A 23958-nucleotide genomic window follows, 5' to 3' on the forward strand; every position below is an offset into this window, starting at 1 on the left:
ATGTGACACCTCTACACATACTGTTTTAAAAAACGTCTTGGAAACTTTACCAAGAACAAGGATAGTTTTTCAACTAGTTATACACAAAGATAAGATAGTCCAGTTACATCAGCAGATCCTAAATAAAACAACTGGAGCATGCAATTAGATAAAATCTAAACACAAATTGCTCCTGAAACAGAAAAGAATCTCATGGCTAGTGATGTGCCAACGTTTTTTGGGCAAAACGCAGTACGGTCAAAGAGTCCACTTTCAAGGGAATGAAAGTACTTGCAAATTTATGCAAAATTCAGCAGGACAGACATCCTGAAGTAGATCAAAACTGATGTTTCAAAACAACTTCACTTATTCACTCTTGAAAATACTTGGAAAAAAATTGTTTGAAAGTCTTCTAAAGAGACACACTGCTATTTACTCTGAAGTAGCAGCTACTTAAATATGGTTAAATAATCACTCCCCAACACATTCCAGAGTAATATTAAAAAAAACCAAAGTGTCCAAAAAGTGTTTGGCTTTGTGATTATGCTTTGCAGAAAGGTAAGGGAAACCAATCTGTGTTATTCTCCCATGTACACTGGATTGCCATCTCAGTTTGACACAAACTGAATTTTTTTCTTCCTCTGTTCTTTCTGTTCATTCAGAGTTACATTTCTCAGTACATCTGGGGGAAGCCATCACAGGCTTGCACTTTGCCATTCCAGCTGGAGCCAGACCAAACTGTGAGGGCCTCAAACCTCGAGTAACACGTCAGGTTGCAGCTACACAAACAAGGCAAAATAAATAAAACCCCCAAAGGTATACGCAGATTTTACAACGGCATCATATCTCAAAACAGAATCCTCTATTTGCTGAAGGAATTCTCCTAGTGGAAGAAACAGTTCTTCTAAAGTTGAAACTATCAGAGTCACACGCATTAAAAAGGCGAAGGTGTGAAGACATTCATGGGGTGTAACTCAGGAGTTACCTGCAGCAGAGCAAGAGCATTCTGATGTCTTCCTGTAAACAGGCTTAAGTGAACCCTATAGAGGAGAGTCTCCAAGAGCTGAAAGGACACAAGATTTGGATTTTCTCCTCCCCTTGTCACATCCATTAGGAACTGTAACATCCTCCCACATACATAGTCTTTTCCATCAAAGGAATTCTCCAAATTCAAAAACTAGAGAGAAATAAGTCACATTAATAATAACAATCAGAATACAAGTTCAGCTTCTAAGGCAATGTTTAAAAATCACAGAAATAACAAATTTTGAATAATGTCTTTCACTGTCTTATGAACTCTCCCTCCCTCACACCAAATTTTCACATTAAATCTCAAAAGATACCACTTTTTTATTGTAAGAACAAATAGCCAATTTTTGCAAAAGTTAAAATAACAAAAAACAAGCAACATCTTGATTTCCCTGAGGATAAGTGATGATTTCTACAAATAACCTGCAAGCAGAACTTCAATCGCTTTATTTTCTGAGCAACTTTTGAGTTTTCAAACAGCTACAGTGTCTTTCATTTCACACTTTCCCTGTCATATGTACTGGCTTCCTACAGTAGAAAATGCACACTTACAGGAACATTTCACATACACTTTTTTTTTTACTTACTGTCCACCAGATTTGATAAGAAGGAGCATATTCCACGGCTGTTTCACACATTTCCTGTATCTCCTCCTTGGTTCCTCTTTTTGAAAAAAGTCTGAGGTAATGACACCAAATTTCAGGATTTTCTTTGTTGTTCTCAAGGGCTCGAGCCAAAACATTTAAAGTAGAATCTAAACACTCAGATGATGAGCTGTAAAAGTTACAAAGAAAAGCACTCACGTCACCTCTGTTGGTATAATGACTTACATGATATCCAATATGGAAATGAGTGCTTTGAATTAGAATGGAAGTCATACACACTTAGCCATCTTGGTTTTTAAATGCGTTGTCCTTTACTATCAAAGTTCCAGTAGGTTTTCATCCTTCAAAGGTTATTAGATGCAATTATCACAGTGCACAGACATACAAGTATTCTAGGAAAAGAGTGCCAATTCAAGTAATAGTCCAGTTTAATGAAAATGGGTAAGATTCACCTTGAATCAAAGTTCTCATGCTGAAGCATATAAAGGCATTTACAGGCTTAAGAACTTCGGTAGGAATTTCAAAGGTGTAGTAAAATAAGTTATTAATTTTGTTACATATTTGCTTTCTACAGTCATTAAATATAAGCATAGGTTCTCTGCCTTTAAGTCATTTTAAAAAATGAAATTTTACTTTTTTGAGATATCATAAGATGATACACACAAAGTAATAAGAGATTTGTTCAAATAACTTACTATACAGCAAACCACAAAGCTGAGCTTTAATTCATAGACAAGCTTGAAAAAAACCATTGAATGCTTCTGAGGTCACACTTATTCTGAAAACATCTTGGGAAATTATTTTGCATAGAGAGAAAGAAGTCCCAAAATAAAACTAACAAAGTTAACTGTAAGTCTGAAGCTTTCCTGACCCCTTCAATCACCTACTACACCACTCAAGTTTCTTCAGAGTACTGAGGAAGGGGAGAACAGGGGAGGTGGCTGTTTAAAGAAAAGGATGCATTGCTTTCCATTAGGTTTTCTCCCTTCTTTTCTTGGTCATTTCCCAAGGACACCTAAATCTAAGTGTGCTCTTCTCACGCTGACACTTGGTTCTGAGTACCAGCCTTTCCACTTCTATCCCTTCTATTGTTCAAGCACCTATTGATACTGATCTTTTTAAACAAGGCTTGTGAAGCAGAGCTGCTCCTCTCCATTCCCATTCCTTCCTATTGCAGTTGCTTAAGTTAGTACCTCACTAATAAAACTGAAGTCAATCGTCATGATGGATGAAACCATCATGACAGAATTCCCACTAAAATGATGTGACTGCCAACAAAAACATGGTACCCTGCAGTTTAATTTTAGGGATGAGAAACTAGAGAAACTTAGAATACCAAAAGTTGAAAAATACAAAATAAGAAACTGAGCACTCAACTGGGTCATTTCTACAGGGATAAAACCACCTAGCAGAACTGTTCCTATAAGAAAGCTTTCTGATGAAAGTGATGTCAAACATTATTCCAACCATTCACTCTGTAGTAGAGGAGTAACTGATTTGAGTTTATTGGTCCACTACTTGACCACTGGAAGTACAACATTCCACTGTAATCTTAAAACACATTAAGTTGTGCACTTTTCAAACACGAACAATTACTTCTCCCACACTGCTTTCCATCACCTTCCATTCTGAATCAGAACCTACCCAAAGACAAACCATCAGTGCAATTTATTAATCATGTGCAATACTACCCACAGCAGGAAATCTGATCCAATCTATTTTTTAACCTGCTTTTAAGTAATAAATTCTTTTGTTGTTGAAGAAAGTTCTTTAACATCAAAAAGTAAACTTAATCACAGCAGCATGGTTAAATCAAACCTAAATGGAGCAAGTGTCTAAAATCCAATCTAAAATGTAGGAGACATACCCTTCATTTTGATTCAAGTATTTATAGGCAAGTTTAATCCAAAGCTGTACATCACAGGGGTTTTCTTGGACACTTGCTTCCAAGTTGGAAATGTCATCAGTTTCACTTGTAAAATACCGGACATCATCTGGAGTGACCACGGCATCAAGCACTGGAACTCTTTTTTTATGTTCTGTAGGATGGGCTGCAAAAAATATTTAAAAAAAAATGTTTCTTTTCAAAACAGAAGTGACCTGTAAGATCAGAACTCACACAAGAGGTGGCATTTATATATTTCAAATAGAGCTACTGACCAGAGCAAATTACAGTTATTTCAGCATCCTCTAAAACTTAAAACCATGCTGTTTGCAGAAAACTGGTTATATTTCAAATGTGAAGGAATAAAATAAATAGCCATAAAAGGCTGACTTGCTCAACAGACCAACTAAGCCAGTTATTTAGGCAGCATGAGGAACTAGACCCATTTGACAAAGAAAAATTCTGAGTCCCTAAAAATCCTATTTAGGAGATTTGCTAATGAATCCGAAAGCTCCTACTTGCAAGAGTCACATCTGAAACACTGTCATGTTACTGACACTCTAGCAAGCTTCCAAGTCTCAAATGCTGATTAACAGCAAGGTTTTTTAACTGCTGACCTCACACCAAATTGTAACTCTGTATAAATTTAAGATAACCTCACGTGTTTGGTTATCTTAAAGGTTCAAGGGTGGAATAAAAATTTTAAAAAATCCTAATGATACACAGACAAAGCTCAAACAGTCTAGGCAATTAGTTCCTTATGCTCCTTTAAAAACAGGTAATTAAAAATTCCATCTTTACTTCCAGTCACATATTACAGGAAAAAGAATCTCGTACAAACACAACTGACTTCTATCAAACTTGACCCAAAAACATATGCAAAATAAATTTTGCATGAAGGAAGTATAAAGAGAGCTACTAAAATCACTAGTTCTTTCAAAGAACTACTGAAAATGAGGTGTTGGGAAGAGGTTGATAGGTATTTTCCTTCAGTGCTCTTTTTCATTCAAGCCACACATCCAGATTACCATATTTAATAGGTCCAACGAACTGTTCCTCTTCACTGCTGCTACTGTCTAACAAGGGTTTTCTCCAGTACTTGGGCCTCCACTTCCTCTTCTCTTTCCATGTTGTATGTGGAGGTGCTGTAAACAAAGTAATAGAAATCCTTTTTCTTTTCTGTATTCAAGAATAAAGTGTTTTTAAATTTAGATTTTAGATAAAAAGATTTTATGAGTGCAACACAAGTGTATAAATTCCAGTACTACTTATTTAAAAGTTTTTGTGCTCAAGGGCATAAGTGACTTCTACAAATTGCACTCCAAAACTATTACATGATTGCCTTAAAAAAAAAAATTCTGTTGCCTTTAGCTTACCACAATCAGTATTTATAATACTGAGAAACTAAGCAACAAAAAAAATATGCTTGGTTTACCAAATCAACAAGGTACTTATATAATTTTAAAAAGTTTATATATATTGTATTTCATTTACCAAGTTACTTACTGTGACTTTTACTCTCATTGACATTGCTGGCCAGAAGAACAGCCATCTGATCCACTGACATACGGTCTCTGTTTATTCCAAAGAGTTTTTCAACATATTTTTCTGAAACAAGAATATTTGTAGCTTAGGCAAACATATAAAGGAAAACATTTAAGTAACTTAACAGCAATTTAGCACAATCTATGCTAAATTCATGAAATGTGACTGTTTCAAGAGGTATGGTAATTTAACACAACACACTAGCACAAAGAAATGAAAAAGTAACTAAGTTCTCTTTGGCAACTTGCCTATATGGCAAAGGCATTGTTATGAAATTCCAGCTGCACTGAAACAGATCAGTCCAGTAGTTACAAAATTGAGCAAGGAAAGCAGTAAAGAACCCTTGAATCCCAGCAATACTTTTCTGAGTGAAATATTCCTCAGATCAGGTTTGTTTCGTTTTTTTTTTTTTTGTAAAGACATCAAGGTATTTAACCACTACAAAGGACTGAACTGGACAACTGAAGAAACCTACTGTTTCACACAGCTCTATCTTATATATTGCTTCACATCAAAGTCCTTGTGCTCAGAGCTTTTAATGAAAGCCATGCCCTTCAGAAGTGAATCTTTGGATACCAAAGTGAACAAAAGACTCTTAAAAACCTGTGGCAGTGCTGATCTCCTCATCAGTGCTTTTTTCTGAGCAGCCAATCAGTTCTAAATTGTACGACAGAATATCCTGAAACAACTGCTTACGGCTAAGAGTACAATCTTTCATGTGCTGCCTAAAATAAACAAATAAGCAATTAATACATTAATCACAGCAACATATTATTGAGCAATTTTTTTTTAATCACACAGTTGGGTGAGGAATAAAGAAAATAATACCCACAGAAAACAATACAGCTTGCTTTGACATTTTGGTTAAATATGTCTAGGCCTTCTCTAAACTTAAACCTTTATCAGGAATTTAATCCTAGTCCCCATTATTTCACTTACTCTTTAAAATGTCTATACATTTAAAATGTCTACACACTCATTCTGCAATAACACAAAACCACAATATGTAGAACTTTCCAACTCAAATAAGGTAGTTACAAGAATTAGACATTTAAAAGAATCAAATGATGGTTTGATGACAACAGCTAAAAGCTGATCCAGAAGAGCTAAAGTTCACTCCAATTATATTTTTCCAGCAGTTAGAAGTTTCCAAATGGAGTTTAATCCTGACCAATGCATACCCATTTTTAAGTGCACAACACCATTAAACAAGTGATTTTTTAAATGCAATTTAAGACCAGTCTTCCAAGAAATAAACTTAGCCAGTATTTTTCCCAGAAAACTAGAATTACTCTACTACAATAGTATTATTTTTTAATTGTGTATTTGGTGTATGCTTTTCTTCTTTAGTGTGCTTAACATTACCAACCACTCCCCGAGGTTCCATGATGGCCTGAAGTTATGAAGCTATAAATTGAGACCAGTCCCATCTGAATTACTAGGCAACCAAAAAATGAAATATTCTCTAACAGGTCATACTACTTTTCTAAATTTACATCTAAAGAGCCTTCTCATTCTTGATGGTTTAGATAGAAGGGTTTTTTCCCTTCCAACTAAGTATTACAATAAGGTATCAAAAATAACCTTGCCCAGAACTTGTGCATATGATCATATATGCAGACCTTTTAAAGAAATGAAAAACATGCTTATTTCAGACAGAAATCTAGGAGAGGTATAGTTGAAATTAGAAAAATTGAAGAGAACTCACCACTGACAGTCATCATCATTACATGTGCCTGTTAAATCAAAGCGGCAGAAACACTGTTTTGGCTCAATCATATTGCTATATGTTAGTGAACTGAGGTACAGTTTTTCCTTGGTTCGAAAATACGGACTAAACCTAAAATGAAACAGTGCATTATTGAGATAAGGTGTACAAAGCAAGGCATCAGTTCTCTAAAAAAAATAATCAAAGCTCAGTTTCTCTCTATTAAATCTCATTATTTCCAAAACCAGGCTACTAACAAAAAGGATCAATAACCTACAAGTTAAGAAGGTTAAAAAAAAGTGGAAGAGGAAGGGAACACCACAGTACTTCTCAATCTAAATAAGTTCTGCTCTAGTATTCTCTTCTTTAGGTGCAGAACTTCATTCGTATAGAAACAAGAAGTGTAGTAACGATCCAGTATGGAAAGCAAACTACTGAAGCTGCATTTCAGTAGTTTCTAGGAAATCTCATGCTCTAGGCAGCCTAAGACAGACATCAAATGAAAACGTAAAGAGAACTGTTAAAGATTAACCTGAAGAAACAATGAACAGATTTTAGAATGTGTAAACAAACAAAACCCAGTCTTGAGTTGAGCACTCTAATGCTTATTTTAGATCTTGAGCTGAGGTTTGACTATGTCAACTTTGGGATTTCTAGCTCCTTCAGGAATTGAAGCAATAACTTAAAAGAAGTTAAAAAGAATACCCATGTAAAGATGGCATCCTCCATCTTGCTCTACTTCAGAGCATAGAAATAGAAAACCTGAAGCATATGATAGGATTCAGCTGCTCCACTTTAAATTCCAGACTTTTGTTTTCTCAAATGTGATGTGTAGGAACAAAATTCTCTTTAGTCAAAAAACAGATGTGCCAAATTGATTACACTTGCAGGTGTTAATGTCAAGTCAGGATGAATCACTGCGCTCATGCCTTTTTCCACTGAGCAGGAAACCAAAAATAGATGACTGGATAAATCTCAACTCAAGACAACATAAATCCTAGCCAAGTTCAGAGACTGCATAACTGAAATATGCTTCTTGGATGTACATGTTCATATTGGATATAAAAATCCTGTTTTCAAATGCTTAACTATTACTTTTAATTTAGTTATATCGAGCAGCATGCAATGCAACGTAGAAGCAGCATACTGCACAAAAACAAGGGATTTGTGCATACCAGAAAATGTGACTAAAATCATTAGATTCCATAAAATAGACAAAATTGTTTAAGGATAGTCAAGTTTCTCACTACGACTAGTCTTTCTGTACGTGCCTGGGTAACTAGAAAGAGCAGTGAAGAGCAATGACAAAAACTTGAACGAGAAAACAGACACAAGTCAAAGAGCTACAGTCTTCATACCTGTAGGATTTAAATACTAGAAGAGGACTACGATATGGTCCAAATGGAAATGGTTTCACTTCAGTTTGTTTATTCTGAGATGTAAAAAAATCCACGTCCACTGAAATTTCCTAGGAAACAGATCAACAGACACAAAGTAATTGCAATACCACCTAATAAAGACAAGTTTCATGTTCAGTTGTAACACACTTACCTGACCACACAACAGATCTTCCTTAGGTACTATAGAGGCAGTACTTGTCAGCAGCAGCTCTTTCAAGCTGTCAGCTTTAGCATAAAGTTTTTTCAGTTCATCAATATTCAACCCAAGGAACAGCTCAGGTTCCTCAGAAGCCTTTTTAGAAACTTTGTTTATAGTTTCTTGCTTCGGAGTGTCCATGTGTTTAAGATTTGGTTTAGTGAAAGAATTAGATTCTCTGAAAGATCTTCTTCGTTCTCGGTTTGAATTAGACAGAACTTCATCATCAAAGTAATTTTCTTCACTGTCCAAAGTCAACTTATCCTGTGTAAGGTCATGAAGTGATGGTTGAGGTAATGTAAATTCAGATTCCTCTTCTGCATGAGGTGTAGAATTTGATTGTTCCTTAGTTTGAAGTGCACGGGCTTCCTTCAATTTCTGAATCTTAAGAGCATATTCATACTCTAGTTGTTGAAGTCGTTTTTTCTCTAGTGCAATCAATTCTGCTGAATGCTTTTTCGGACTTGATGCAGGGGAGGCCTCCAATTTCAACATTTTGCTTGGCTGAAAAGAAAAAAATGCCTTTTATTTCATTTTCTCATCTACTGATTATTGACAGGAAGTAAAAATATAGGGAAAATGTTTAATTCACAATTTATAAAAACTTATTTTAAAAAGTCTTGCCTGAAGATTTCAACAAACAGTAGAAAAACCCCAAAAGAGTTTGTCACAATTCAACTGGCAGGTCTGCAGGTTCTGCGATAAAAATTACTCTACATAATGTACAGGTTCAGCAGAAGTTTTGGCCACACTTGAAAGGTGAGCTATAAAGCAAGTACACACAGCAATGTTGGGAGTGCAAACAAAAAAATTTACAAAAATGTTTTAGCCTTGTTTTTCTGCATTTTTCAAAACAAAATCAGAGCCCCTCTTTGGCAACTTCGCTTGATAGTTTTAACAAAATCGCTGATGTTTATAGACAGTAAAGTACTTCCTGCCTTCCTTCACAGGCACATAGCTCCTCTTATTTATCCATGCATGGCATTCCCCTAATACAGAAATGTAGGTTTTGAACAGTTTTCTTTCTCAACTAGTTCATGCCTTTTTTGTTCAATCTTCAAAAATGCACACAACCATTAGGAAGATTCCCTGCAGCGCTTTTGAAATGTTTTCCTGTTTTCCTGAAATTCCATTTGAACTGTCTTAATCAAAATTGCTACTTTTTTTCAAGTACAGTTTGGTTTAAGAGTACATTGACTTACTCCAAGATGATCTTGCTCTAGCTTTCGTTTCCCAATTTCCTTACTTGCTACTGCTTTTGCTCGAGCAAGTTCTTCTCCATATTTCAATGCCAGAGCTTTTTTCACTGTAACTCGTTGTTGAATTTTATGAATCTTTAAAAAACAAAGAAACAAAATAATACAGTGAGGTGCAAATTTGCAGACACGACCACATAATAAAATATAATTACAGAAATTAATGGGATATAATATAACTATATGGGAATTAACAGTTAATTTAAAGAAAGCCTACTGCCTCCAAAAATTTCAAGATTTCAAACTCTAAGAAACAGAAACGTTTCAGAGTGCACGTTACATTTTCCTGAAGTCTCTTGAGAAACGCCTTATTAGCATTCAAGATCTTCTCTGTTGCTTGTAGCTGTTCAGCCAGTTTGTTAATTTTATTTTCAGCAATTCGAACATTCTCCCTCTTCTTGGCCTGTTGTTGCAATAAACTTTTCAAGATAGCTTCATCCTTCATCAACAGCATTCTAGAAGTAGAAAAGGCATATAATGAGATTTTTTCCAAAGGGAAGTTGCTCACAGCTATCACTGCCCCTCTGAAACCCCAGTTATTTAAAAACACAGCTCTCCTGACTCATCAACAAACAACAACCGAAGTTTCTCCAGACAGTCTTAACATCCATAATAAATACTGTTAGTACATACAGCACGTTTCAGCATCCCAAGTTCACTATGCCAGTATAATCCAGATGAAAACATTCTAGTTACAAGGACAAGGGAAGGAATGTATGTATGTAGGTATGTATCTTTAATACTGTTTTTAATATTATGACATCCAAAACATATGTTCTTGCTTTCTTTTAAGTAACAACCCAGTTCCTCCTTAGGATGCATACACGTATGAGCAGATACAGAAGCCATAATATTATGCCACAATAGTAGATAAAAACAAAAAGTATCAAATGCATTAAGGGAAGCAAGAAAACACTTGAGTAGATGGTTGTGTATAAAGGGAAGAGGGAAGACTGTCCTTCAATTGATGACTGATCATGAACCAGTTCGTTCACAAGACCACACAAAAATAATGAAGTGGCAAGAGAAGCTGAAAACAGGATGAAAAGCACTTATGCTTTCCACAGTAACTTGAAATAAGGCTGAGAAACACAGAAGAGGCATGCTAGAAGAGAAAAGCCACACAGAGAAAGATACAGACAACATACCTATTCTGCAGCAACACTCATTCATGTACATGTAAGTATGTATATATATGTGTATGTGTATATATCTATATATCAGGCAAAACTCACTAACTTCAAAGTGTACCAATAGTGAAAATAACACTCATTTTTCCATATTTCATAGTTATTAGGTGGCACAGATCATATTCTAATCACTGAATACAGCTAAAAACAAAATGACAAATCATACTTAGAAGTTACCAAACGTCACAATAGCACTACCACACAATTCCTTTTACACAGAATTTAAGGCTGAGTAGCTGAGTAGAACAGAAATCTGAACATCTGCTGTACTTTAAATGCTAGATGTTAAAAAACATTACTTACTATTTCCAGCCTGCTAAGCAAACAAGGTAGGACTTAAGACAGTGAAATACATACCTGTTTTTCTTCAGCTTTGCTTCTGCTTCTGTGACTTGTTTTGTCACTACTGCTATTCTCCCAATTCCATCAACTTCACCATCAGAATTTGCAGGGGATGAATTGTTCCTTAGTGGATCAGACTTAACTAAGCGCTGCTTCTCACGACTAAAACAGAAATGTTAAAAGCAAAGACTTTCAGTAGCTTCAACACTCATTTTGATGTGTACTCCCAATAGTTTTAAAATCTTCAAAAAGAGCAGCAGAACGAGATTTAAAGTTAAAAGAAAAAATCCTTACCACAACCACAATCAACTACTCTAAGTCAGTTCATAACCAAGGATTTTCTTTAGACTATGTTGTTTTACTAAAAATTACATGAGAGAAAAAACTGAAAGTAATGGTAAGGTTTTCAAACTCAGATTTTCCTTTTGGTTACAAAAGTAAACTAGTAAAGGGCTACCAGTAATACACATTTTACAATAACAACTGAAGTCAGTTCTACCTGGCAATCTCTTCTTTTAAAAGTCTGTATTCTATCTTCTTATCTTCTGGTAGAGACTCTGGAGTTCTCATTGGATCATTTTCTTTTTCTGATTTCGGAGGGGCTTTGATTTTTGATGCCTGTTACGATGAGATTCAAGTCAATACCAGTCACACTAGTTTAAAATACAGCTACCAACTAGCATTTTTAAGACGTATTTCAGCACTAACTTTAACTTGTGCAAGGCTAGTAAGATTTTTCAAGCCAGTACCTTTTCCTTAAAGATGCATTGAATTTTAATTGAAAAAAATCAACGCAAAATATATTACGAATTTTATCTTCAGGATACTATCCAACAAAAAAATATTTTGACTAGCTTGTGCAATCCAAGTTACAATGTAATTGTCCAGACAACTAACATACTTGCTCTTGTCCATTTCTGATGTAATCCAGTATTTCTTGACCAAATTACAAGGCAAAATCATTACCAAATAAACCTATTAAAATGTTGATAGTGTTTACCTCAACATTCCTTCTCGCTTCTTTTATCATAGATTCTAGTCCTCCAAACACACTGCTAGTTGAATTAGATGGCTCTCCATCAGACTCACTATCATCTGAGTCATTTAAGGTAACCACAACAGATTTGTGTTTTGGAAGCTGTTGGGAGAATGTAAAGTTTTATAGAAAGAAGAAAAAGTTAGAGGCACAGGTGTAACTGAGGACATATTTACTAGAAGACAAAAAGGAGGTTAACTCCTTTTGTTATCATGGCACACCAATTCCACATTAAAAAAAGAAGCATTTGTAGATCTCCACTACAAGAAAGTAATACTGTACATGCATTTTTGGCACTAAGATGAAAGGTACTCCAACATTTTCAACCTGTTCCCAAGTATCTGCAGCATACTTATATCTCCATGGTCATAGCATACAAATTTCAAATTTCTAACTCCTATACTTGTTGAATTATTTCAATTGCAATTAAAGTTACCATCTGTCATTTGCAAGAAATTTTCTCAACTAACTGAAAGGTAGCAATCAATCAAATCTGCACTACAAATGTTGTGGCAAAACTTCATCTCTCTGCTACACAGCTGTGATGCCTCCTGTCCCACAACTGTACTTAGCTGACCTTATAGTGAGCAGTGCAGGCAGTTTAACTGGCAGAACATCAAGAGTACGTAAAGAACAAATGAAACAAGATTAATCACTTTTTGCCAAAATCACTAACTTAAAACACTCACTGAAGATCAGATAACTGCCAATTCCAGCACAAAGAAAGATGAAGAAATAAGCAGACAATTGAGATTAACCTCAAACACTCGGGAATTACAGCTTGGAAAAAAGCAATTTATTTCACATTTCCAGGACTGCTCTTCTGATCTCCCACTGTAGGTCTGGACAACTTAAGTTAGACATTTAACCTTTACCTCAGGCCAGAATCTCTTCAAAGCTCTAAGTGGTTTTTAAAACATTAACTCTATCAAAAAAATCCCTGCTTGTCAAAATGAAAAGACTCAATTTCCACATTCAGTTTTTTGATACTCTCTTTCTGGACAATTCTTAAAATATGAGTCATATTTACTACTTCTGAATGTACTAGAGCTGCATGATTTTTGCATGACAATAGGACAGGTAGGTGAAATTTCAGTTTATGTTGGTGCAAGAAAACAGAACAAGGCACTGGTCCTCTCCTCACAAATATTCTCATCCGCCCACACTCAGACATGCTAACACTGATGCACACACACTGCTCATTGGAAAAATTCAACTCCCCCTAGAAGGAAAGTACTTTTTCCCTGCACAAAGGTTAGCTTTCTAACCAGTTTTGCATGTTAAATAATTAAGCAGTGACACTGATGCTCCAGACCCCACTTTCAAAGAAGGGAGCAGGATAAAGAGCAAAGATAGCCAGGAGCAGGAGAAAGAGCAAGACTACATCATTTCTGGCAACAGTGTCGGTACTAATCTGGAAAAGAAAGTAACAGAGCTGTATTTACAGTCTCTTAGTTCACAGCATGCTGGTGTGTTTCGATCCTCTCTTAAGCTATAAATTCTTGCTTAAGTGTCAAATTCTTTCCAGAAGAGCATATGGACTACCTAATGCTAATAATTCAAATATTTAGCTGAAGTTCCACTTTTCTGTGCTGCATCACTAGAATACCTAAGTCTGAACTTGCTGTTCACTTGAAATGAGGTCACCTTCAACTCACAGTCTTATTAGTAGAAAGCACCAGTATTTCCTTACTGTGATCACTGCTCGTGGAAGCCTTGGTACTCTAACAAACTTCGTGTTTTGCACCCGTGGTTGAGACACAGTATTAATACTGACAGCAGACAGATTGCTTCTTGGCACAGACTGTAAGTTATCTGGAACAGGAGGGGAAGGTGGACCACTGCTACTTGATGTTTCCTAAAAAAATAAATCAAAAATATGGTCTTAAAAATACACACCAAACACAGCTATTTTAAAAGATGTCAATATAAATGAGATCTTTCATATACGCCGTGGAATTTGAAACTGTGATTTAGGCAGACTATCCAAATGTATTAGACAAATACTGCAATTCTGCAGTAATATCAAAAAAGCACACAAGAGTAAGCCAGTTATTCACAGGTCAGTTGCAAAAGATCACAACCTTTTAAAAAGGTCAAAACCAATCTATACTTTCAAAACCACAAACTTGGTTGCTCACTCCAGAAAAAAAAAACCCAAAACAACAAAACCCAAAACCAGCTAAGCTCTCCTAACTCCTCTTGCTAGAAGGCTAAAACGAAGTTACTTGTCTTGCTTTCTAACCAACAGTTGATAAATAATAAACCTTTTCTAGCAGAAAATCCCCATTCACCTGAACTTACTCAATTTTCAGTATCTTAAAGTTTCATAATTTCTTCAGAAATAAACAGCAAGCTGCAATTTACAATTCAGTGGATGTTTCAGGGTAACTTTTGCTAAAGTTTCTTTTGGGGGTCAGAGGGTGATGGAAATTCAGAGACATTTTTGTTGATTTCTGTTTTAAAGTCATGAGAAAGGCAGCATAAAACCCCTGTAACCCTCAATTAGCAGGTTGCATCTAAGTTTTGGCTAAGATTGCCATCTAGAGGCCTACATTCAAAAACCAAAGAAGTACCTCAGCTCTGAAAGCACGTTTGTTGGCTAGAGACTTGAGTAATTCTTCTCTTAGGAGCATCTCTTCTTCCTCTTCTTCATCAGCAAAGGGAGGTTTTGGTGGCTGTTCAGGTTCTTCAGGGGGAAGAGGGGGAAGAGGTGGAGGCGGCTCAAGAGAAACACAAGAAATACCCTCCATGTAGAGATGGCTCAAAGACGGTACAGGCTGGGTAAAGTAAAACAACGATTTGAAACGTGGAAATTATTACTGCTCTATGATTACTTAACAGAGGTTGAGACTTAAATTGTTTCATGGTTTAAAAGTAACAAACTGTGACAGGTTAATTAAAATTCAGGCTGCATTTAGATCACAGTTAAAGGTTGCCACTAAACAATTAGTAGTTACTCACAAAGGTTAATGGAAACAACAGGGTTACATCTGGATAGTGGAAGCTATGGAGACTTACAAACTAAATAAGACTTCTGAACCAGAGATAGTCTAGCCACACAAATGTAGTTGACCAGCAGTCTTTAAACAGTTTTATGAATTTGTCTTAGCTAACAAAATTAAGTTTCCCTTGGTCAAAAATTCAGAAGCTGTCATGAGCAGGAATGGCAACTTTCTACTGCTTTACTAACAAGAATAATAATTGATCATTCAGCAAAGAAAATGGGTGGGGAAAAAAAACCCCGACGCTAATTCAATTTCCACGTGGACTCTTTGGGTGAGAAGACAAACAATACACAGTCAAAAAGCACAAAGTTTGAATGAAGGACTGATGAGCTATAGTTTTGGTCTTTCCTCCCCTCTAGGCAAAAAGTCACAAGTTTATCTACACACAGGGTCTAGAGATAAGAGGCAAAGTTGCCTTATGCTAACAGTTCTAATTCATTCTTTTGCCTTATGTACTTCAGACAATTTTTGCTTTCTATGTGAAAAAGCACAGTTTCTAAAAATGAAAAGAAAAATTTAATTCAATAGGGAAAACTTACATTGAACAAGAACTGGATCACCCAAAAGATAAATTAAATAAAAGTTTTAGAAGTTGCTGAAAAAGCAACTGCAAGTCTAGCAAACAGTTCAAGGGAATCATCAAATAGAATACTGTATCAAAAACTGAATTGAAATTTAATCTTAACTTTAGCATTATAAATCAGGTATAAAATGAGAACTATCAACATTTTCAAAAGCATAATCCTTTCAAGGTTACTTACTGGAATTGGAGGTGGCAGTGGCAAAGAAATTGGTGGTACTGGAGGTGGAAAATATCCTACCGGGCACTCAAAGAAAGGAGGCTGCACTGGGGAAGAAGCTGTAATTAAAAAAAAGGTTGAGTATAAGAAATCTGACAGGTATTTACTAAACAGGAACTCATGCTTATACTTCAACTGATTTAACGTAGCAGGAGACAAATGTTTTCACTACGCACCAATTTCAAAGGTAACACTAGACATAGCATAGCGCATTTCTTTCTTACATATACGTCTATAAAAAGAGCAGTTACCTTTTTGTTTTTCTATATACAAAGTGTAAGTACAGCCAAAAGGTACTGCTAAGGTTATGATTTAGCCTTCATATTGGATTTAATTTGCAAGAATTTACCTTTTTAAACAAGGTATTTCAGTCTCCTGATTACTGGCTACCAAAAATACAATACAATACAAACTAGGACAGAAGCAGAACAAATGCACAGCTGATAAATTCTGAAACATAAAACTAGAGCTTGAGATGCTTTATCAAGAAAAGATTCATTTAGTTAACACATATAAAGTAGCAGGTGCGGTATTTCAGCAAAGTAATGTAAAGGGAAGGCTAACAAGAAAGGCGAAAAAAAAAGAGGAAAAAAAAGGTGAAAGATGTAAAGGGAGAGAATAAAAGTAACCAATTCAGTAGTATGTTTAGCAACATCTTCTCAATACTCCATATGTTGAAATGGAACGCAAAAACTTTGAAATGCACCTCAAACTCCAGAGTCAATAAATGATTCAGGCTGAAAGAGACTTCTGGAAGAGACATATGTCCCAGCACAAGGGTTGCCCCTAAGTCAGATTGCTAAAGGACTTGACAAGTTCCAAGTATATTTGAGGATGGAGATTCCACAACACTTCCAGTAAACCTGTTCTAGTGTGTGACTATCTTCTGTGCAATTTTCCCTTATATCTAACCCAAAGTTATTTTGTTACAAATTCGGTGTTGCTCTTTGTTCTTCTGTTGCCCACTCCACTGTAGAGTCTAGCTCTGCCTTCTCTGTAACTGCCCACTAAGTAGTTGAAGACAGGAGCAAAAGTTTTCCTAAGGTTTCTCAACACAAATTCAGCTCTCCCAGTCTTCTTCCCACAAGCGAAATGCTGCTCTCACAATGAACTCTATGAAAAACAGGTCTGAAACAGTTTCCCTTAGTCAAAAATTGCCTTTGCTAGGCTCTTTCTAGTATGTAACTCTCTTTCTCCTAGTGTGAAACCAGAAAGCTGACACTGTCTCAGTGTTTAACAGCACCCCTCCAACCCATGACAGTCACAGTGCTACACTGCAGGCCTCTATCACCCAAAGGCACAGTGTTGACCCATATGTCACTCAGTGTCCACTGGACACCCCCCCTTTCTTGCAAAGCTGTTGTCTATCCAGTCAACAACAGCCTGGAGCCCTCACATCCTGCAACAGCTGCTTGGGAACATACAAGAATAAAACCTATAGCACTACAAGGAGAACAGTATAACCCTGCAGACCTTAAAAAATACCACTCCAGCAGAGAGGGAAAGAGTCAATGTTAAAACAAAACAGAATTAGCAAACCTTAAAATGTTAGTTCTAGAACTGAGACATCTCAAATATCTTCTTTCCAAAAGAATGGCTTATTTTCTGCTTTTTACCTATTCTCACCAATCACTCTAGAAGAAAACTGTAAATAAGTCTTACCTGGTGAGTTAGTTTCACTATCTGTATCCATAGCAACTTCATCATAATTATCATACTGATATATACCTCCTGCACTCTCTGTAGACTGCTTATCCAAAGACCATCTCAAATCTGTATCTGAAGACTAAACACACAAAGAAAATACTGTATTTAGCTGGTCTTACATTATTATGTCAGAATAAACCACTAAGAAGTGTATTTCAGAAAAAGGCCATTAGAGTGTTGTCTTTTAGTGCTTTATAAATACAATTTATTTTTCTTGTACAAAAAGAACAAACTCATTATTACCTTTTAATCAAATCTACTGCAGGTAGTAACTAGCCAAATTACAGGTAGTTTTAAAACTGGATCTTTTCCAGGGTACTAGGGTGCAGGGGTGTTATGATGTATAGAAGAAAATTTTAAATACCTACTAAGTAATTATGTATGATAAATTGGTAAGGTTATATATTTCTGAAACACTGGAAGAGAATTAAATGCTTTAGTATTTCTGTTAGCCTGTGATAGTAACTACCAAAAACACTTGAGCTACCCTTGCTAGAAACAATTCTCAAGTAGAGAATATCTTTTTATAGTCTCACAAGGTGCCATGTACCACTCTGAGACAAGCCCAGAAACTGCCAACTCATAAACCAGATTATTTAAATAATTCCTAACACTATATGGATGCCAATCAATGTTCAGCACCGAAAATATGCAGAACACCTAAGTATAACTTCATAGATTTCTCAACCTCTATCTTTCAAAGACATATGGAAGACACTTGGGTAGCTTTTAGAATTTCTACTGTTTACAGTCAAGCATTTTTAGTCTCAATTTTCCACTCAGTATTACTTTAATTATATAATTATAATAAAAGACTCTTCTATATCATGATCTCAAACAGTGAGTCCCAATTCTCTTAGATGCTGTTTCATTTCTCCTTACAGCATCAGTAGCTCCAAGCACTTGAAGCATCAAGCTACAGTAGCCATACTGCTTCCATACTGAAAGCATGCTGTAGAAACACTGTCATTTTTTCTGTAATGTACCAGTGTTTTAGAGACAGAACATCAGGTAATCAAGTGCCTTTGTTAATTTCAAAACAAAAGAACGAGAACAGCCTACAAGTGCAGCATGATGACCACTGCACTAATTCTACTACTTCATAAATTTCACACAGTTCTGTCATCCTGTAGCAAGCCTAAAGTAATTAATTATCTTTTGTGTCTGAGCATATGTTATGCCCTGACAAAATAACTTACATACTACTATTAAAAAATATTACAAAGCAACCAAACCCTCAAATGACATTTCAAAAGAAGCAGGCCACTGAAGTATAGACAGCAAAAGTTCAAAAATGTGGAGAAAAAAAACTCTGCAGTCTAAACGAAGAGATACAAGAAAGTTTCATGGATCGGTTAATGTTAAATTACAGACTGCTGTTTGATCACAATGTTCAAAATGTCTCTAGGACAAACATGCTTTACCACTGACTTGCAAGTGTACAACTCATACAAAACTAATTTTCCAAACCAAAATGGAACGTCTATCTAGCATGGGATTGAAACACTGAAATACTGAAATATCTGAAGCTTTTCCTTTTGTTGCTTTGGTTATTCTGGGGGTAGGGACAGCAGGTATAAAAAAGGGGGAGGATGTAGATGGGATGGTGACACATAGAACCAAGTAGGGCAAGACAAATCATTCCTGAACGCTAAATATAACACCTGAACATGATGTAACAAAATTTGTTACCCTGCTTCTTGATCTCCTCTTTCCTCCAACTAGCTTCATAAATCGATTGTACTGCTCCTCTTGATTTGAGAGATCTCTAATTTTTCTGATTTCTTCCTCTCTCTTTCTTCTCTCCTCTTCTTCTTCTTGTTTCCTCTGGTCTTCCTCTTTCTGACGCCTGTCTAGTTCCTTTTGCTGCTGTATCTTCTTTGATGTTTTTGTCTGTTGTTTCCTCACAGCTTGCTTGCCTTTAAATAAAAAGATAGATTAACTCTGCCTTAGTTTTGAGTAGATGTGTGGGGGTTTAAAATTACTAAAGGCTCATTGCTCAAGGTTTCATGAAATAGGGGGTTTTTCTGAGGTCACACCACTGACAGCCATATCAGTAACATTAAACTTATTACCTGTGGCACTAGGTTTTTTTGTCGAATGTGCTTTTGTGCTGGTTTTGACTTTCTGTGTTACACTTTTCGTTTTTGTTAATTTTTCTTTGCTTTCCTTCAGCACCTGTTGTTCTTTTTGCTGCCATTTTTTACTCGCAGACTGAAGTGCAAGAAGTCTAAGTTGCAACTCGGACATCTCCTCCTCATCATCAAGCAGCTTCTTGAGAAGAAAACAGAAAGACAAGACAAAAAGTCAAGAAATATCATTTAATAGTTTTTTCTTTACAAGATCTTTTGAAGTCTTTCCCAAATGTTCTTACCAAAAGAAGGCTTAAAAATTCTGCTTTACTAGTAAGTGTAATTTGTTAAAAATTTACTGTTTCTATTACTGGAACATTTCTGGACTGCCATTTGGAAAAAGCCATCAGAGTATCACAATGCAATCATGTCTCACCTCAGGAATACTTCCTTACCTTTTCAGATGTAACATCCGAACTGTTAAGCTTTCGCACTGATGTTTGTTCTTTGTCTTCTGTACCTTCCAAAAATAAAAATACCATACTTTTGAGTAAGCTGTGTCTCAAGAGACAGAGCCACATTAAAATGATATGCAAAATTTAATCTATACAAACCTATTTTATCAGTGTAACTGATAATATAGTCTAAAACAGAGCAGCAGTTGTACATGTAAGATCACATTAACAAACATTCATATAAACTGGGCATGTCGGATGAAATCCACATCATCATAACACCATAAGCTCAGGGCAGTATCTGTCATTTCTTAATAATTCTCTGCCTTAAGGTTGGTAGGTACTTCCCCAAGAAGCAGAGAAAAATGGATTTCGAGAGAAGGGGAAAAGAAGACTTCTTGCCATCTGTTTTATACTACCACCTTGTATCAGCTGCTGTCCTGACCATCTCATATTCCACTGGCAGCTATTTTGAGTAACTAGTCCTTCTTTTGCGGAATTAAATATAATGGCCCAAAGCTGCAATAAGAACACGCTTCATTTCACAGCAAAGAAACGTATTAGAAATATAGAAATTAATAGTAAATAGTAATGATTTCCCACTAAACATTTAGATATTGACACATTAATTTGTTTGACTTCTGACAATATAACCATCTGATTATTGTAGTGTATGAGGTACACACATATTAACATACTGTGTTTTATACATAACATATATAATGCTCTATATATTGTAGTGTTACATAATTACTATAGTGAATAATTATTAATATAATTGATGGCAAAAATATAATTACATAACTTTTATTTAACCACAGATACATATGTTTTTATGCACCAGATGAAGGAAGTAAACATTTAGGGAAGTTTATAGTTCTTCTCCTATCTTAGTCTTTCTTCATAGAGAGATTCCTTCCCATAATTCCAATTGGTAGAAAATAAATTTGCAGTCTGTACAGTTTTTTCTCTTCCTAACATTTTATAAATGCCACACTCAGAAAGGTACTGTTTAAAATATATCAAGACATTATACCTAAGCAAAAATGAAGCTTAAAAGATGCTGAAGGTCTTCCTGTTTGCACATGTGGAGCTTTTTTTTAAATGCACAGATACAAAAGGAAGAAAAGTAGTTCTAATATCCTTATGAACTACATAGGAAAATGCAAAAAAGTTACTAAACCAAGCAATGATCCTTAACCATCCGGTCCACACGACAGAAGTAGAAAGACACGGATGGTACAGTAGTTTCTACGATGCAGGCATATGCAAGGACATTCTATACAAACCGAAATGCTCTTTCAAACCAAAGGGGACAACACTGACACAACAGGCTAATGTGCAACACCAGAAGGATAGGAGGAACACTGTCAAGCCTGTCAAAACAGCTGAACCACAGGGAATTAATTCTAGAAAGAGACTCAAACTTCCCTGAGTTTTAAGACAAATTCCTCAACTTTACAGGTCTGTAGAAACACCCAGTACAACATTTAAATATAACAGGAAAATTAAATTTTGCTGATTTCCCAATACATGAATAATCATATAGCATACATTCACTTGATACACATGAATTTGCAATAACTCAAATCAGATGAGTTTTTCTTTGGAAGGCTGTATTACACTGTCATAAACAGGCACTCCTACATAATCTCTCTGCTTTCAGATCATTCATATGTCATGCATTTGAGTGGCATGCAAAAAATACTGCTCTCAATATGCATCTAATAAAGTATCTATACAGTATATATATAGGATAGTATATAATATATATAGTATATATATTACCTATATATACTATAGCATCTATTTTCACTATTGTATGAACTGTATTCTCAACTTCAGTACTGCTAAATTTTGAAGCTGGATTTTTTTTTAAGACTTTTGCTTTTTAAATAGCTGTTTTATCCCTGCTATGTTGTCTTCCTGTAGGCTACCAGTTCTTCTATGGCAAAAATTCACTGGTTTTCTTCATGTCTACCGATAAAAACTTTATCACCTCAAAGAATATCAGAATTATTTTTTCTTTTTATTAATAGGAAACACACAAGAGAAAACAATTACCTAGAATGAAGTGGTTTGACTACTAAATATCAGTTCTCTTCTTTTCTTTATAGGTTTTGTCTTCCAAATTCTCATGCTGAAGTTACATATAAGTCATTCTGACTTTCAATGCTCTAGTCCTACCTTTCTTCACCTTCCTAATTACACACCAGCACTCTTAATCCATCCACTCACCACTTTGTCTCTTCCTACTCAAATTGGTAGTTGGCACACACTGACAAATTACTTAACATCAGATGACAAGCGATAACCACAAGCACCACCCTCAGGCACAGCAAACACTTATTAGAACTACACGAAGCCTTAGAGTGGGGAGTTTAAGTCAGCAGTCTTATTTTGCTGCAGATTTAGTAGTAAGCTTAAGGACTTTTACCACAGGTCAGCTGGACACAACAACTTGTTTCTCACGAACTGGTTAATGCATCTGAGCAATTACACTCTTCGGTCTGCAGTCCAGAACAATCTTTGACAAGACCCTTTGGCTGCATTTCTTACACAAACCTCTTCCACTCCTGACCTATGATTTCTTCACTACTCGTGGATATCAATAATGATCAAAATAATCCTGGTGAAAATATGTTATAAAGAGTAAAGAAGGCACACAAAGATGAAATGCAGAAAAAGAGGTCTCTAAATGTTCTCTTTTCAGCTAAAAATTAACCACATTTTGTTTCTGCAAAAACAGAACAAGGGAAAAGCAGAAGTAAAACTTTCAGTGAAAAGTCAATGATTTCTGCTGTGAACAGCAACTAAAACCTTCAAGTCTTGTCCTCATGCTTTCTGCCAAATAATCAGTCTAAAAAAACACATTATTTAAAACAAACAAAACTAAAAACAGGCTACCGAGCATGTTTATGTAATTGACGAAATTAAAAAACACAAGAGTTAAGTACATTAAACCTTTAACTTGGAAATTTTAACATTTTAATAAAGTAAAATTTTCTCTAACACCTAATTAAATACTATGATAATAACAGCAAGCAAATAGAACTTCACAAGCTAAAATAATTTTACAAGTGTTTACCTTGGCCAGATTCTGTAACTTCAGATTTCTGTAAGGACTGTTTCGTTCCTTCTTTGCCTTTTTTTAATCTGCTCCTCTCAGCTGGAGTAGGCAGCTTTTGTCTGAGAGGTTTCAGTTCAAATGCCTGAAAGCCCATAACCGGATTTTTCTCCTCAGGAGGTACTTCTTTTACAGCATCCGTTTTAATACTGTCGTTTTCTACAGTTTTTTGGTCCTCAGTGTCCACTGTTTTAACATCATCTTGTTGTTCATTTTCTTCCCTGTTGCTCAGAGCCAGTCTTTCATCTTTATTAATGTGTTCAAGTTCTAATTGTATCTGCTTATACTTCAAGAGCAGATCCTCAAAACTTTCTTCCACAGAGCTTTCATTTTTAGAAGAGTAGTTCTGCTTTCTAGATGGGGACCTTCCAAAAGTTTTGGCTGAATTACAGGTCAAGAAATTTAAGATAAAAACATGTATAACCTTAGCACAGTGGCAATGATACCACTGAAGACTACATTAAAACAAATGTAACTTAAGATCATTCTATTACATTTTTACTTTACCTTAAGGCTAGCTTGAAAAATATCCTTTATAAATACAAACAGCATGAAAAAGACATAACAATTACTACATATTGGCAGCTTAAATAAACATTTTCTCAAACCAACAATTTC

General features: G+C 35.5%; 1 protein-coding gene across 4 annotated transcripts in view; it reads right to left on the bottom strand.

Moving 5' to 3' along the window:
• Positions 1 to 23958, bottom strand: part of ZFC3H1 (zinc finger C3H1-type containing) — a 41840-nt gene that overhangs the window by 12680 nt on the left and 5202 nt on the right. For 3 of the 4 annotated variants that reach the window (XM_027889082.1, XM_027889084.1, XM_027889085.1), the window contains exons 2-23: positions 23302 to 23721; positions 20214 to 20278; positions 19762 to 19960; positions 19379 to 19605; positions 17642 to 17765; positions 15941 to 16038; positions 14748 to 14951; positions 13865 to 14029; positions 12136 to 12273; positions 11635 to 11753; positions 11151 to 11297; positions 9884 to 10058; positions 9550 to 9681; positions 8303 to 8851; positions 8110 to 8219; positions 6752 to 6883; positions 5647 to 5768; positions 5005 to 5106; positions 4527 to 4643; positions 3481 to 3664; positions 1596 to 1782; positions 965 to 1156 (exon numbers count right to left, since the gene is read on the bottom strand). In XM_027889082.1, the coding sequence (XP_027744883.1) occupies positions 965 to 1156; positions 1596 to 1782; positions 3481 to 3664; positions 4527 to 4643; positions 5005 to 5106; positions 5647 to 5768; positions 6752 to 6883; positions 8110 to 8219; positions 8303 to 8851; positions 9550 to 9681; positions 9884 to 10058; positions 11151 to 11297; positions 11635 to 11753; positions 12136 to 12273; positions 13865 to 14029; positions 14748 to 14951; positions 15941 to 16038; positions 17642 to 17765; positions 19379 to 19605; positions 19762 to 19960; positions 20214 to 20278; positions 23302 to 23721 (3908 nt within the window). The remainder of the gene's footprint in view (positions 1 to 964; positions 1157 to 1595; positions 1783 to 3480; positions 3665 to 4526; positions 4644 to 5004; positions 5107 to 5646; positions 5769 to 6751; positions 6884 to 8109; positions 8220 to 8302; positions 8852 to 9549; positions 9682 to 9883; positions 10059 to 11150; positions 11298 to 11634; positions 11754 to 12135; positions 12274 to 13864; positions 14030 to 14747; positions 14952 to 15940; positions 16039 to 17641; positions 17766 to 19378; positions 19606 to 19761; positions 19961 to 20213; positions 20279 to 23301; positions 23722 to 23958) is intronic. The other variant, XM_027889083.1, reaches the window with a different exon arrangement.

Source organism: Empidonax traillii, unplaced genomic scaffold (genome assembly GCF_003031625.1).
Source record: "Empidonax traillii isolate 1590-97213 ecotype Southwest subspecies unplaced genomic scaffold, ASM303162v1 scaffold252:size1141739, whole genome shotgun sequence".
NCBI classification, from domain to species: Eukaryota; Metazoa; Chordata; class Aves; order Passeriformes; family Tyrannidae; genus Empidonax; species Empidonax traillii.